The 14,637-nt window shown below is 45.8% G+C and overlaps 1 protein-coding gene across 2 annotated transcripts in view; it reads left to right on the forward strand.

The window, feature by feature from the left end:
* CDON (cell adhesion associated, oncogene regulated) overlaps positions 1–14,637 on the forward strand; it is a 56,686-nt gene that overhangs the window by 36,413 nt on the left and 5,636 nt on the right. For both annotated transcript variants that reach the window (XM_058856938.1, XM_058856939.1), the window contains exons 11-18: positions 385–513; positions 1,811–2,017; positions 2,659–2,840; positions 3,955–4,060; positions 7,192–7,314; positions 8,745–8,972; positions 10,004–10,278; positions 12,587–12,666. In XM_058856938.1, coding sequence (XP_058712921.1) covers positions 385–513; positions 1,811–2,017; positions 2,659–2,840; positions 3,955–4,060; positions 7,192–7,314; positions 8,745–8,972; positions 10,004–10,278; positions 12,587–12,666 — 1,330 coding nt within the window. The remainder of the gene's footprint in view (positions 1–384; positions 514–1,810; positions 2,018–2,658; positions 2,841–3,954; positions 4,061–7,191; positions 7,315–8,744; positions 8,973–10,003; positions 10,279–12,586; positions 12,667–14,637) is intronic.

Here is a 14,637-nt window from a genome sequence, read left to right on the forward strand (position 1 = left end):
CTGTCCTGCCACCCCTACATGTCAACAGCCCTCTCAGCCTGGTGTGCTGACTCCAGCTGCTTCCACAGCATTTTCAGTCCTTCTCTAGACTGAATTTCAGTGTAGTTTTCCCCACCTGGTGATGATGTGATGAACAGGCTGGGCAGCACAGGCAGCATCACCACTAAGCACTGTGGGTGTCAGTACTGCAGATGGACAGTCACTCACCCACTGCCTGGGTAGGAAATCTCTCTTTCTCTCCCAGAGAAACTCCCTGATTGCTATCCTGACTGTTCAGCTTGGGATTTGGAGCTGGGGCAGCACTGTAGCGAGTGACCTTGTTGACAAACAGCATTTCCTTATGCAGGCCCTACACTGATCTACTGTCTTGTCAATTCTTCTTAGAAAGAACATCACCCTCGAAAAACACACAGGCTCCATCTCCACCTGTAGGAATCCCCAAACATCCCATTGTTCATGAAGGCACAAATAATTTTGGTGTTGTCCTTCCGGACCTGTCTCGCCACAGTGGAGGTAGGAGTGTGCATGGTTTGTGATTCGGGCACTAAAAGTCGTGTTGCAAAGAGCTGCATCTGAGTTAACCTGTGTTTATTTCTGCTCCAGGTGCTTGTATTACCTCCTCTATTTCCTGTTGATTTTGAGATTACTCTGTTACATAAGATATTTCCAAGGATGCTGCTGCCTCCATGTGTGGCTCTCAAAAAAACAAGAGAATTTTCGCTTACAACCCATGTTCTTATTGCTCATTTTTAAACCTATGGTTTCTTTTTGCTAAATACACTGGTTTTCTCTTTCCTTCCACTGAGAAAGAGCCAGAGGAAGAGGAAATGGGAAATGGCTGTGTCAGAGCTTTAAGTTCTCAAAGTGTGTGATATCTGTTCTGAATGTTTTCCTGTGGCTTCCCAGGGCCAGGCTGATTTCTGATGGTGAGGAGCTATAAGCACTTCCCAGTAGATGTGACATTTGGCCTGGTTTCCAGTGGAAAGAGCACATTTATAGTCCTTTTTCTCACTCATCCCTCCCCCCAGCCTTTGAACTCCTTGGCCTGGTTGAGGCAGATTTAGTCAGGGGCTGAGATCTCAAAGGTATCTAAAATTTGGGGTAAAGCCAAAGGTGAGTGATAAGGTTTAAGGCGAGGAGTTGAGCTTGTGGCAGCACTGAATGTCAGAGGAGCCACACAAGGGCCTTGCTTGTGCCTGGCTGCAAATGCTCAGCTGCTTCATGCCCCAGAGCTGCCAGCCTGCTGCTCCTTGCTCCACTCCTCAGCACCAGCTCCACATTTACAAATCCAGGCTGCTTTGGTAAAGCCTCACAGCTCTTACAACCACATTTACTAACACCCCTCTTTCCCTTCTCTCTGTGCCACTGCTGCCTGTAACTTCAGTGAGTTCCGTAAGTACATCCTGGTGCATGCTTTGTTCTCTTTTCCTTCTCATTTCTCCAGCACTCGTTAATGCAGATGGGTTGAAGTTTCATTGGGTCTGGGGGGATTTTGAGGGCTATAAAAATAATCATGTTTTTCCTGTTCACTTAGTGTATGTGTCTGTTTTCATGTAGAAATGGTTGGAGTAGTGCAATACCATATAATTTTTTAATATTATATTGATAAGATAATCAATTCCTCTGTTGTCTGCTCATCATCCATCCTTTTCAGCAGAATAAGGGCAGTGGTGATTTCAGGAGGATTTAAGATTCTCCTTGTTAATATGTGAAATCCAACATAATTATCAGCAGTGACTCTAATCTGCTGTTAGTGAAAATTAAGTTTCAGCTGACTCTAATCCTCTTGTAACCAAATTTCTCCTTTCAGTTCCAGAAGCTCCTGACCGACCCACGATATCCACGGCATCGGAATCGTCCGTCTACGTCACGTGGATCCCCCGTGCCAACGGGGGCTCCCCCATCACTGCCTTCAAAGTGGAGTACAAACGTCTGGGTCGCAACAGCGACTGGCTCGTGGCAGCTGGCAACATCTCTCCCTCCAAGCTGTCTGTGGAAGTTCGGAACTTGGAGCCAGGTATTAGAAATAAATGATCTTTCATTACTGCAGCTCTTCGCTTCTTTTCAACTTCTGCTTGGATTACCCCGTTTCTGCTCCATTAGGTTTGTGTCTTGTGCACGGCCTAGGAGCTCGTTACGTGAATTCAAGTTGATTTCTGGCTTTCCAAGTGGAAAAAAAACCCACCATAATTTAATACTTGTTCATGTGGAGAGGAGGGTTGTGTATCACTGCTATTTTTAACTTAATTGTCCTTCTAGTGAGCACTCAGAATGTAGAGAAAAATGCATTAATGGAAAAATGTCTGCCCTGACTTCTTCCAGTGTCCAGCCCTGAAAACTCAGGCAAAAAGCACAAAAGAAGATGGAGTGGATGGTGATCCCTATCATCCTTTGAAGCATCTTCTCAGTGCCCACCAGTTTAGGGACTTCCTGAGCTGATGGAGGTATCTCCATCCATGTGTAGCCTTTGGATTTGCCTTGAGTGAGTTTTAGGAGCTGTTTATATCTCCACATCAGTCCATGGCAAGGACTCCTGTCCTTTTCCAACTGGACATTGTGCAAAAAGTACTTCCTAATCTGTTTAGTCTCTCTTTGAATTCTCTTTCCACCACTTGTTTTGCCACAAGGGCTTCTTTCTTTCCCTCTTTCCCTTAAAAGGAGAAATGTATAGGTTCCGAGTGATCGCAGTGAACAACTACGGGGAGAGCCCGCGGAGCGCGGCGTCGCGCCCGTACCAGGTGGCCGGGTTCAGCGGCCGCTTCTCCAGCCGGCCCATCGCCGGCCCGCACATCGCCTACACCGAGGCCATCAGCGACACCCAGATCATGCTGAAATGGACGGTGGGTAGAGCACTGTTCTTCCCAGTTTGGACTGCAAAGTTGAGGGTTAAGAGCTGTTTGCTTCCCCCTGAGAGCTGGAAATAATCGTGTTCCTAGGATGGGGCTGAGCACTTCTGTATGGTAGAACTGGGGGAGTTAATGGGACTGGTGCCTCTCGAGCCCTTTTGCCCCCATTTCCAGTCCCTTTTTCCCGCTCAGAGGCAGCCCTGTCAGTTGTCTGCTGCCTTTTGCACCATCTCCCAGCTTCCCTCCTCCCCACTCCCCTTGCAGCTCCGCGGGGACCCCACACACCCCTCCTCGGGTTACGCCAGATGTGCCCAACTGGCAGCTCCAGTGAGAGGCCACAGCCGGCCCAGTCCACCTGCTCTGGCACAGACATAGCAGAGGCACCAGTGGGCTTAACTCTGTCCCAAGCCCTGCTCATGCCATGAGTTGTGAGCGAGTTGGCTCTGTTTCCTGCGAGTCCTGCTGCTTTTGTCAATCCAGGCTGGGGTGGCTGGGAGCGGGTTTCAAACCCACCGTCTTCCCTCACATCCACTGGAGGTTTCATGTTAGAGAAACATTTTCCTTTCCCCTGTTACCTCGTCTATTGTAAACAAGTACTTTAAAGTCCTTATTGAAACCCACAGAAATTCTTTGCTCTTGTTTTGAAATCTAACCCCCTGGTATACTTTGGAGGATTTAATGTGTAGAGTTCCCAGTGTTAGTTTGCTCTGCTAGCTCAGCCTTAAGAGATGTTAAGGATAATAAACTTAAAATAACCTCTGGTTCCTCAGGAGGCTGCATAACTTAAAGATTCTTGAACTGATTTTTAGAGTGACCTTAACTCTTTCTGAAGAGTTTTATGGTTCTAACTTTTCCATTTCCATTAATCATGCAGATTTTCAGGCTGTGCATGGTCAAACCCTAGCTGAGGGTTTGGGAAGTGATGCCTAAGCTCAGTCTCTTGTCCCCATCCTACTCTCTGGCTACTCCAGGGAGCTCAGTCACCTTTGCTTACACAACCTCAAGAAAAACACTCATCTTTACAGAGGATGAGATGCTCGGTGATGACAGCTCAGCAGGACTCAGTTAAAACTCTCCTCTCACACGGTCTCTTAAAATTCCTTTGTAGTACATCACATCGAGCAACAACAACACGCCCATCCAAGGATTTTATATCTATTACCGGCCCACGGACAGTGACAACGACAGCGACTACAAGCGGGATATCGTGGACGGTACGGTGCCGGGCACGTGTGCTTGGAGAAGGGAAAGGACACCCTGTAGCCACGTTGGCTGTGTTTATATGAAATCTAAACTGCTTTTCCCAAGCAGTCTTTATAATCTGTCTCACAAAAGGAGCTATCTCAATTCCCTAACGTTGGGTTTTGCCCACACGTGAGCTGGTTTTTTCCTTCTGAAGCCTCTTTGACGTGGAAGCTTGAGACCTAAATACTGGGTTTAAGTTTGGCTTGTTATACAGCTGCAAATCCTTAATGAAGGTCTCTTTAAACTGGTGTAGCTTCAATTTGTTTAAAGAGAAAGCAGTGTAAATGAGGTTTAACCCAGGATAAAAACATCTGGGTTACAGACTGTACTAACAACTAGCTGGCTTTTCAAATTATTTACCCCAGCATGGATTTTCTAATCTGGCAGTACCTTGAGTGCAACTGCCCTTCTCTCCTCTTACCTCGCCTAATCACTTCTCCTGCTATAAGGAAGTTGCTTTTAGCCTCAAGTGCTGTAGCACTCTGCAAATGCAAGTATGTTTGTGCTTCATTTTGCCTTTTAATCAAGTTATTTTTTTCCCCTGTGCATATTAGATCATCATTTTCCTGGAAGAAGTTATTAGATAATGTCTATATTAGTCCAGAAGTGGAAAACCCTTTTAAAAATATTTTATTTAATGTCCTTATTGCTCGGGCTGAGCAAACGCAGTGATCTCATTCTGGCCCGATGACGTTAATTATTTTTTTCCCCCTCATTTATTCAGTTACAAGAGGAATGGACCTTTATTTTGAAAAATTTCCCCTGCCAGACAATACTGCACATAGTACTTTGATGCATGACATAAGCTTTTGCACACTATAAAGCTATTAAAGATCCAGAGTTTGAGCTCAGAGGCTTTAAAGAACCTTATGCAGGCTGCACCTTCATCTGCAAATGTATTTTAGCCTTTGCTAGACAGAACTTGTGTGTTTATAAATCTTATACACTGTGCAGTTAGTTGTTTAAGTGGGCTCCACTGTGCTGTGAAATTAGCTTGTTTCGGGTTTTTTTTCCGAGCGTGTGTGTATTGAACTCTTTGTGGCAGTCTGAAACCATTAGCAGCTGCTCTGTTCTGCCAGAGCCTGCAACAGAAATCACTTGGTGGAAAGATTTAAACTTCAACTTTTCTTTACTGTGCTCCCCTAAATTAACTTTTCAGGAGGGAAAAAAAAAAAAAAAAAAGAGAGAGAACTATTTTCAATTAAGTTATGATTGGAAGCACTTGATGTGAAATATGTAGAGGAACATGTGACTTAAGGTATTTTTGCCATAAATCACTTTTTTTTTTTCCCTTGTGTTACCTTTGAATTAATCTGGTTTTTGACAGGGAATTTTATCTTGAAATGACTGCATGAGTTGTGGAAAAAGTGTTGTGATGCCTGTGCTATAAGTGCTTGCCGCAGGCTTTCCTCACCGCTTCCTGTTAAGTCTTGTCTTTCGAGACATTCAAAACTCTGCAGAAACATTTTTTTTCCTTATAAATGCCGCTACAGGCAAAATCAGATTTTATTTGAAGGAAAAAAACAAGCAAAAAGCTTGACTCTGATGGCTCCTCGGTATCTCTCAGCTGCTTTAAGCAAAAGCAAAAAAAAAATCACCCCTGTCCTGCAACGATGCATTTCTCTGTTTCTGGTCTGAATTTCTCTGTTTCCATGATCCTGGAGATTGAATTTTAAATGTAAATGCAGTCTGATGTCAGTTGTTTAAATGTTTTCCCTTGCTAATGGTGCACGAAGAGGACAGTTAAAGTGCCTGTACTGATTCCAGTCCCACTAATGGTTTGAAGCGGAAACCTAAAACCTGGTGTAGTAATTACCAAAAGGAATGCTTGGGGGTGGGGGCGCCGGGAAAAGCGAGTCGGAATCTTGGGAAAACGTGCGATTTAGGGAAAGGCGGTTCCAGCTTCAGCCAGGATTTCTCCACCCTCACTGGGATGTGCAGCAGGCGAGGGCTGGACCAGCCCCCGGTGCAGAGGGGCTCTCCTGGGTACCCCCACCCTGCTGGGGCTGGGCAGAGGGTCTGGACCTGGGCTGGGCTCCTGGAGGAGTCACAGTGACAGCCCCAGCACGCCCGAGCCTTTTTATTAATGCTTAAATCAGTAGGTGGTAGACAGTTCCTTAGAAACAGTGGAAACAGTTCAAGGTGGTATTTTCCAAGAGGGATTAAGAGCACTCAAACAGTTAATTAAACTACCTAAAAAAAAAATTTAAAAAAAAAAATGGTCGCTGTTTAGTAAAATTTGTCACAAGCCCGTGAAAGTAAAAACTGGGAGTGATTTATCCTGAAGTGCTCAGTACTTCAGGAGGGTGTCTAAATGAAATGCTGGCCAGGGGCCAGAGATGACAAAACCATCCTATTAGAGAAGATTGCTTGGCTCAGGCTGGGGCTCGGGCTCTGCAGGGGCAGTGGCACCGGGACAGCCTTGCTGCGTTCCCAGGATGGTTCAGAAAATGCACATTCAATTATTTGGGGTTTCAGCCAAATTGAACAACCCAGATGTGTCCTTCGTGCACCACACCAATGGCTGCAGTGGTACCTCGCACATCAAGGTCTGCTCACAGCCAAGTTTTTCCCTTGTCCCAAGCTCTCTGTGCCAGTTTTCCGTATTATTTGCCCAGTGTACTGTAAATAGTCAGCATAATCCACCTTAAACCCATCCCTTTGGCAGTTCCATGAGGGTGCACAGGGCTGCTGTTGGAGTTAAATGCACATGTGTGGGCACTTGGATGTCTGGGTTTTGAGTTTAGTGAGTTCTGGCTTTTGTAGAGAAAGACTTTCTTTAAAAGAAAATACTGAAAAAACTCTCACTTTTAATTCATCAAAAGGTCCTTCTAATAATCAATTTCACATGATAATGCAAGTCTTAGAGAGTCACGGAATATTTGGGCTGAAAGGGACCTTCAAGATTATCTATTTCCTACCCTCTGCCATGAGCAGGGATGCCACTCATGGACCATGGCTTCAGCTAAGTCCATAAACTGTTACTGAAGATTTTTGTGCTAACAAGACAAGCTGCAGTGCCCTTGCATTGCACTCATCCATAATTCTGGCTCCTGTGGGTAATTGGCCTGCAGTCAATTTACTTCTTGTCCCCCAACAGGTACAAAGCAGTGGCACCTGATAAATCACCTGCAGCCTGAAACTTCTTATGACATCAAGATGCAGTGCTATAACGAGGGGGGAGAGAGCGAGTACAGCAACGTGATGATCTGCGAGACCAAAGGTGAGGCTGCGGGGCCAAGCCGAGGTGGCCTTTGGGATGGGAAAGATCCACTGGGGGAATTTTAGTGCAGCACAAAAGTCAGCTGCCATGATGACCATAATTTTCTGGAATGTTTCGGAGGATTGTTTTGTCTTCCCAAGCTGGGATTGTTTTGAACATATGGAAAGTGATCTGTTGCACTCGTGAGGCTCTCAGCAGAGCTCTGCAGCTTTGCCTGCCCTCGGAGATAGCGCCGCTGCCTCTGCGGTGCTGATGGCCTCTCCTTAGGAGACAACCATGCGCCTGAAGATGACAGAATTGATTTGTACGTCTGTTTTATGTCTTCAGGGCTCTGTGACACGTTGTATAAGTGCAGACCACAGCAATTGATGGCTGTGTTGGCTGCCTCCATCCCTAATCCTGCATGCCTCTGGCACAAAGTTTGTACTGTTCTCGGGAAGTGTCAGATATGGCAGTCACATTTATTTTGCAAAGAATTCCTGTCTGCTTTAATCTCTAAAACCAAGTAAGGCTGTAAAGGGAAAATGCAGACAGTAAACTTCAAATGCAGTGCTATGAAAAAATGTTTGAAAAAAAAAGAAGAAAAAAGCCCTCTGGGAGCGGAAGCATCAAAATTCAGCAAAGTGAGTAGAGAAACCTTTGAAGGAAGGGAATAGGAGCTGCAGGGCTTCAGGGCTGTGCACACAGTTGGTCTCCCTCCTGCAAGGAATATAATGTTCTTCTCTAATTTTAAAATGGGCAAGATGTAATTTGTCATTCCCCCTTTCTCTTCCTTAAAATTTATCTCCCCCAGGCTTAGAAGGGTGATCCAGTTTATCCAACATTCCTGCATGGAGGTGTTTGTATCTCTCTGACCAGCTTCACTCCTAAGCCAGGCACCTCTTTTAGGGTTTTAGTGTCAAATGAAATAAATCTGAACTGTGGTGTACTGGAAACAAATGTAAATGCAATTCCTGGGTTAAACTAGCTTCTCATTTTCAGTGATTTTCTGTTCATCTCTTGGTTGATCTTCAACTGTGTGGTTTGGGAAGGGGGTTAGCAGGGTTCACATCAGATAAGAGCAGGTCATCTGGCAGAGCCTGGGTGAGAGAAATGAGTGTTGTGGTTTTTCCTGACCTCAGAAGTGGAAAGATTTGTGCTCTTTCAAGTTGAGAGTTAGAGCAGTTGCAGCCACGGGTACCTCGAGCAGCTCGTTAAAGTTCCAGTGACCTCAAAGAGTGGGTGAGCAGGCAGGATAATCACCATTTTCCAAGGCAAACAGTTATTACCCAATAGGAGCTGGCATTCTCATTGTAGGAATTAATATTGACTTGGAAGCTTTCTTTGCGAGGCATTGGGACACAGCTGTAATTATTTTCATTTCATGATGAAAAACCACATTTAGAAAATGCATTTAGTGGACGTACACGTGTTTGTCTCTACTCATCCAGTGAAACGCACGCCGGGAGCGTCTGAATATCCAGTGAGGGACCTGAGCACTCCACCCAACCCCCCTGAGCGGGCTGGGGGCAGCGGGGCCGTGCCCGCCAGCGGCCCCGTGCGCAGCAGTGACATGCTCTACCTGATTGTGGGCTGTGTGCTGGGGGTCATGGTCCTCATCCTCATCGTCTTCATCGCCATGTGCCTCTGGAAGAACCGGCAGCAGAACGCCATGCAGAGTGAGTGGGGGTTGGTTTCATGAGGAAAATATTACCAGAGTAAAATTAGGAATGTCCATGCTGCGTTTTATGGATGGGAAGCAGTTTCCTGTTAGGAGCCAACTTGCATTTCTGTAGAGACTTGGACTTCCAGGTGTGCCTTGGGCTTTTAAGAGCAGCAATGTCTCCATTTCTTCACTCTGATGCTCCCTGTCCTGCTGCATCCCTGGAGGATTGTGCTGCAGTTTCACACAGAGAATGGTGTGGGAAAGGCTTGGGCAAAGTTTCTGCAGTTTGTGTTTAACTTTAAGCCCCTGCACTGGTCTCTGATGATTGCAGAGGCAGAATGTGTGTAATTGTATTCACTTGTTAAAATTGTGGAGAGTTAAACCCTGGATCTCTCCCTTTCTTGAGTGCATCTGGAAAGAAAGAAAAGTTGCAGCTCTAGGACAAGTCCCTTGTTACCCTGTACAGTGAGATGGCATTCAATGGCCAAGTCTTCCAGAGAGGTGTTAATAATGAAAATCTGTTCATTAGCAAGCAGGAGCCTGGAGCAGGAGCTTTGCAAGGTGCTCTGCACCCACCACTAACCCAGAGCCAGCAGAATCTCTGCACTGGCCTTTTCTGCTCCTGGTGCATAAATCAGCCTTGCTCTTGCCATGGCCTGTGGTTATTTTTAAATGCTCTTACTCTCCTAGAGAAAGAAATTAAACAAAACTTCTTGCAAGATAAGATGGTGTCTTCAACTGCGGCCCAGATTGATCTGGAAGCAGCTTACAGCAGATAGAGCAGAGGGGCTGTTGGTGATACAAAAGCCCTGGTTTCAGGATGCTCTGGTAGTGACTGACATCAGCCAGGTCCTTCCAGACCAACATTTCTGGTCTGCTCTCCAGGATGGGGCTGTTTTCCATGTCTACATTTGTATGCTAAGCAGTTGGAGATCAGAGTTAGATCACAAAAACTGGAGAACGAAAAAAACAAGTTTATTTATTTTTTAGGGACGCTCATTTAGCTTCTCATAAAAGTGCTTTCAGTGATAATATCTTTTGCAGAATATGACCCTCCTGGCTACCTCTACCAAGGGGCAGATATCAACGGGCAGATGATTGAGTACACGACCTTACCCGGGACCAGCCGAGTCAACGGCAGCATCCACGGAAACTTCCTCAGCAACGGCCTCAGCAACGGCTGCCCCCATGTCCATCACAAAGTTGCCAATGGTGTCAACGGGATCATGAGTGGAGGAGGAGCAGGACTGTACCCAGGGCACACCAACTCCCTGTCCAGAACACACGTGGACTACGAACATCCCCATCACCTCGTGAACGTAAGGTCCTACCCCGGGTGGGAGGCTGAGCCCAGACCTTGGGATTCATTCAGGGGCTGTTGAAGCAGGCTTAATTCGAGTAGGGGAATACTCATCCATTGATAACAGCCAGTTCCACTGAATTCCTTATCCCAGAGGAAGCAACTGGGCTGATATTTGTGATACAAACATCATGGTTTTCATTTGAGAATATCAGATGACAGCAAGAATTCCACTTACTCTGGGAAATCTGCCTCTACCCTCCTCCTAACAGCATGTAAGCTCTGAGAATGCCTCAGTGCTGGGCTGAGATACTTTACTTGTACATATGGTATTTCTCAATCTCCAAGTTAAATACATTTAATTATAGCTGCTTATTCTGCAGCTTTATGGATCACCCGTTTTTCCCCCACCTGTTTCAGATCTGTAACTCTGAGCAATGCTATTAATTATGGCAAAGCACGAATGGCGCAGGAGGTTCCATGGAATGAAGTGCCCCATACATCTTGAGCTACAGCAGAGCAGTAATGCTGGGTTGGTTTTTTTTTTCAGTCCCCTGTTTGTGACTGTTGAGACAGGCTCGTTTTTTGTTTTGAAATTGAAAATAAAATTAAAAACTAATTTCAGTCTGCGATCCAGCCTTTGTATGCTGTGGAAAAATACTTCATTTGCTGAAACGTGTCCTGTTTCCAAGAGAGAATAATGATTTCATTATTGTCTATGGAAACAGATGGCTTGCATTCAAACTTACTAAACTTACTCAAAACTGTGAACATTGCCCAGGAAAACTGAAAGAAAAAGTTCAAAAGTCTGAATAACCCATGCTGTTTCTGGAGAAAAAAAACGGGTCTATTGTTTGTGTTGGTAATTGAGCACAAGCACTTCATTTTATTGAACAACAAATTAGCACTTGCACAGTAGTTGCCACTTCAGTTCCCTCCAGTCTGAGCCCAGACCAGTCAGTTCTTTACCCCATTCTGTCCTTGGCCTACTTGTGTAGCAAGAAGTGCTCACTTTTGGGTGTTTTCAAGAGCAAGCAAGGCCCAAACTGTATTTTTTTTTTTACCTGTCCAACCTCCCAGTGGGTGAAACTCTGCAAAAATCTCCAAGCCCTCAGAGAGGCAGGCAACATTTGCAGTGCTCAAAAGCTCACCCAGGAGAAAGACTGACAGTTTGCATTATGTTTTGCCCTTCCCATTTTTATTTCTTTGGGGGAAAAGAAGGAAAATACACGTGTGTGACAGGTCTTGGTGGCTGGAGCTCCTCTGTGCCACGAGGCCTCCACCCGATGCTGGTTCTTGCTGGGAACAGGTGATGGGGTTGATTTTTTTTCTTTCCCCACTCCCTGTTGTAGAAAGTTTGAGTCACACGATGTCACACGAGAAGGGCTGGGACTGGCACGTGGGTGAGGCTACACACAGGAACAGGATGTTCTGAGCCTCCTTTGGTCGCTCTTTATTGTTTCAATGATTGGGTTAAATGAGGAAGGGAGAAACTGGCCAGGATGGCAATCAAGACTAATTAGGCATTTCCTCAGTGCTCCTTATCCCTCAAAAACATCAGGATAAGTTCTGGTTTTGCAAAAATAGGGATTGCTAGAAGTTCTCTACCACTTGAGCTGCCAAAATCCAGGTGAGCTTTCCCAGCCTGGCTCCCTCCTGGAGCGGGGCTGGGAGCCTGGCTCTGCAGCCCTGTTGGAGTGGCTCCTGCATCACTGTCTGCCTGGTCCCTAACAATGAGGTATGTGTTAATCTGGGCATTTCAACTGGCTTGTAATGGCCCTGTTAGCCAAAACCAACAACACAAAATCCCTCTCACCCGGAGTCATTGCTGGCTGAGGAATTACCCCATCTGTACAAATACCAAACGGTTCAAAAATCAGTATAGTGAAGTAAACTGATCTAATCGGAGTAATTACAGGAAAGTGGGATGGGTTTGTGTGTGACATCAGCCCTCCAAATTTAATCCTCTGTCTCCCTAAACAAGCCTTGCGTGCTAATGAACAGCAATTCGCTTTCGTGTCTGTCATCAGCGTTAAAAATAAATATATTTACAGTGTGTTTATTAAATTAAACCTCAGCATATTAAGCTGAAAACAGACCAGGGAAATGACCACATACTTGTCTAAGCTGCAGTTATTTACTTTTCCCTGACACACACACTGGCAAAGCTCTCCCCTGGACAATCGCTCAGTGTTGCTGTGCCACGTACAACCCAGAGCAGGGCATTGATAACGTGATCAGAGTGGGGAAACTGAGTCAAGGAGCTCTTGGGTGTCCCAATAGTGATTTGATTTCTAATTATTTATTATTAATCCTTCCTGCTGCAGGGTGGTGGGCTGTACACGGCAGTGCCACAGGCTGACCCCTCGGAGTGCATCAGCTGCCGGAATTGTCGGAACAATAACAGGTGAGAAATGACCTGGCCAGAGAACTGCCCTCCCTCTGTGTGCTGGGGTGGAGCTGGGGCTGACAAAAGCTGAGCTGGAGTCCTGGCTGGAACCAGGAGTTCCATGGATGACCTGGAAAGCAGCTGGGGATTGTCCATAGGATAAAATAAAATGAGTTTTAGAGCCCCAGAGCTCTCTTTGCTCAACGTGCTTCTCTGATGCTCTCTAGGAAGTGAGGCAGGTTGGGCGCTGGATCTTTAAAAAAATCCGTATTTCCTGTGTTTTCCTCAGTTTTGAGATAACAAAATCATTCCATATGGAGCTTGTCAAATCGGATTTAATTGGTCTTCTATATTTTACACTTCCTGACATTCCCTTAAGAACACTAAGCAACTCACCCCTTTGCCTTCACAATGCTATTCTTTGTAAAACGTGGGATTTGAAGTTCTTGAGGCCTTCAGGAGGAGATTGACCAGCCATTGTCAGAGTGGGACACACTTTTTTTCATGGGAAAAAGAATTATTTTGTAGAATAAGGGAAAATCTGTCTTCTACATTGTAGCTGGGAGTTGGAAACCTAATAAAAACTGATACATTTTCACTTTTGGAATTATTATCCTCCTCGGCTACTGACTAAATCTCTGGTTATTTTAATGATTAGAAATAGCACTGAAAGTCAGACAAGCTTGGCTGCTCTGACTGGTAGGCTCTAGGCATTTTTTTCAATCATACTTTGATTTTTCAGTATTGTTAAAATCTTCAGCTGCCTTTAGGTGTGCATCTGGCTAAGCTGAATTGAAATTAATCATAGAATCATTGAATATTCTGAGTTGGGCCCACGAGCATCATCGAGTCTAACCCCTGTTGAACAATAAAGCCGCTGTTGAAGGCAGAAAACACGTTCACTTTATTTTCATAGTTTTATTTTTTAAAATACCACTTATAGTGAGCTTTGAATCCTTCATCCTTTTATAAATATGTGCATGACAAGCTGCTGCTCGCAGGTGGAGCTGGGCATGCCTTGCCTGGCCCAGTGTCCCTGGCAGGTCTCAGGAAAGCCCAATATGTTCCCTCACCCACCACTGCTGTGATTTCGAGCAGGCTGTGCAGCAGCTCTCACCAGGATGTCTGAGACTCACAGTAATTTGGAACATGCCACATGTGTTACACTGTAATTAAGAGCTTGCTTCCAGTTTTAAACACATTTAGATTTTTATTTGCTTTTTTTTTCCCCCCTTAAGAAAGCAAGGGAAAGGGTTCCGTCCTCTGCAGCTGCACTGCTCCTCCCAGACAGGTCATCAGCAGGGCCTGAACTTTGAGTTTTCACAGCCCCATTCTATATTTGACTTCTTGATAGAGAAACAAGTTGTCCCTTGCAGCTGCCTTGCCCAGAGGGGATCATTAACCTCGGTTTGGCAGAGAGCTGCACAGCAGGGACCGCTCCATTCCTGTCCTGGCGCTGGGGGAATGGAAAGAGGACATGGGAGAGGGGAATGGAGAGGAGCAGAACGTGCCTCAGCATTACACCAGGGAGCTGGCTCCACGGCCAGGGTGAGGAGGAGGAACAGCAGAAGCAGGAGGAAGGCCTGTTGGGTTAGTGCAGTCAGCTTTTGGCAAGTGGGAATTTGAGTGTTTTTCCCATTTTGTTCAACCTCATTGCAGAGGTGAGGTCAGTCCCCCTGACCTGGTCTCTGTTGGTGCAAAGAATCTTTTCCTCATCCCACCTTGGAATCATGTGCTGGAATCAGGCAGCTCCCTCTGCACCCCCATGGCAGGAGGGGAAGGGAGGTTCAGGTGGACACACCTCACATCAGGAGTGGGGCCTTGGTGCTGTGAGCTCCTCACTCACCCATTTCCACCAAATGCCTGGAGCTGTTGCTGATTTGGGGTGAATGCAGCCGTTGTGTGAATTGTGACCACGTGCAAATGAATCCTAAAGGTTCAGCATTATTTCATGGCTGCTTTCAGCAATAGCCATCTCAGAGCAGGTTT

The sequence above is a fragment of the Poecile atricapillus genome, chromosome 25 (genome assembly GCF_030490865.1).
Source record: "Poecile atricapillus isolate bPoeAtr1 chromosome 25, bPoeAtr1.hap1, whole genome shotgun sequence".
Classification (NCBI taxonomy): Eukaryota; Metazoa; Chordata; class Aves; order Passeriformes; family Paridae; genus Poecile; species Poecile atricapillus.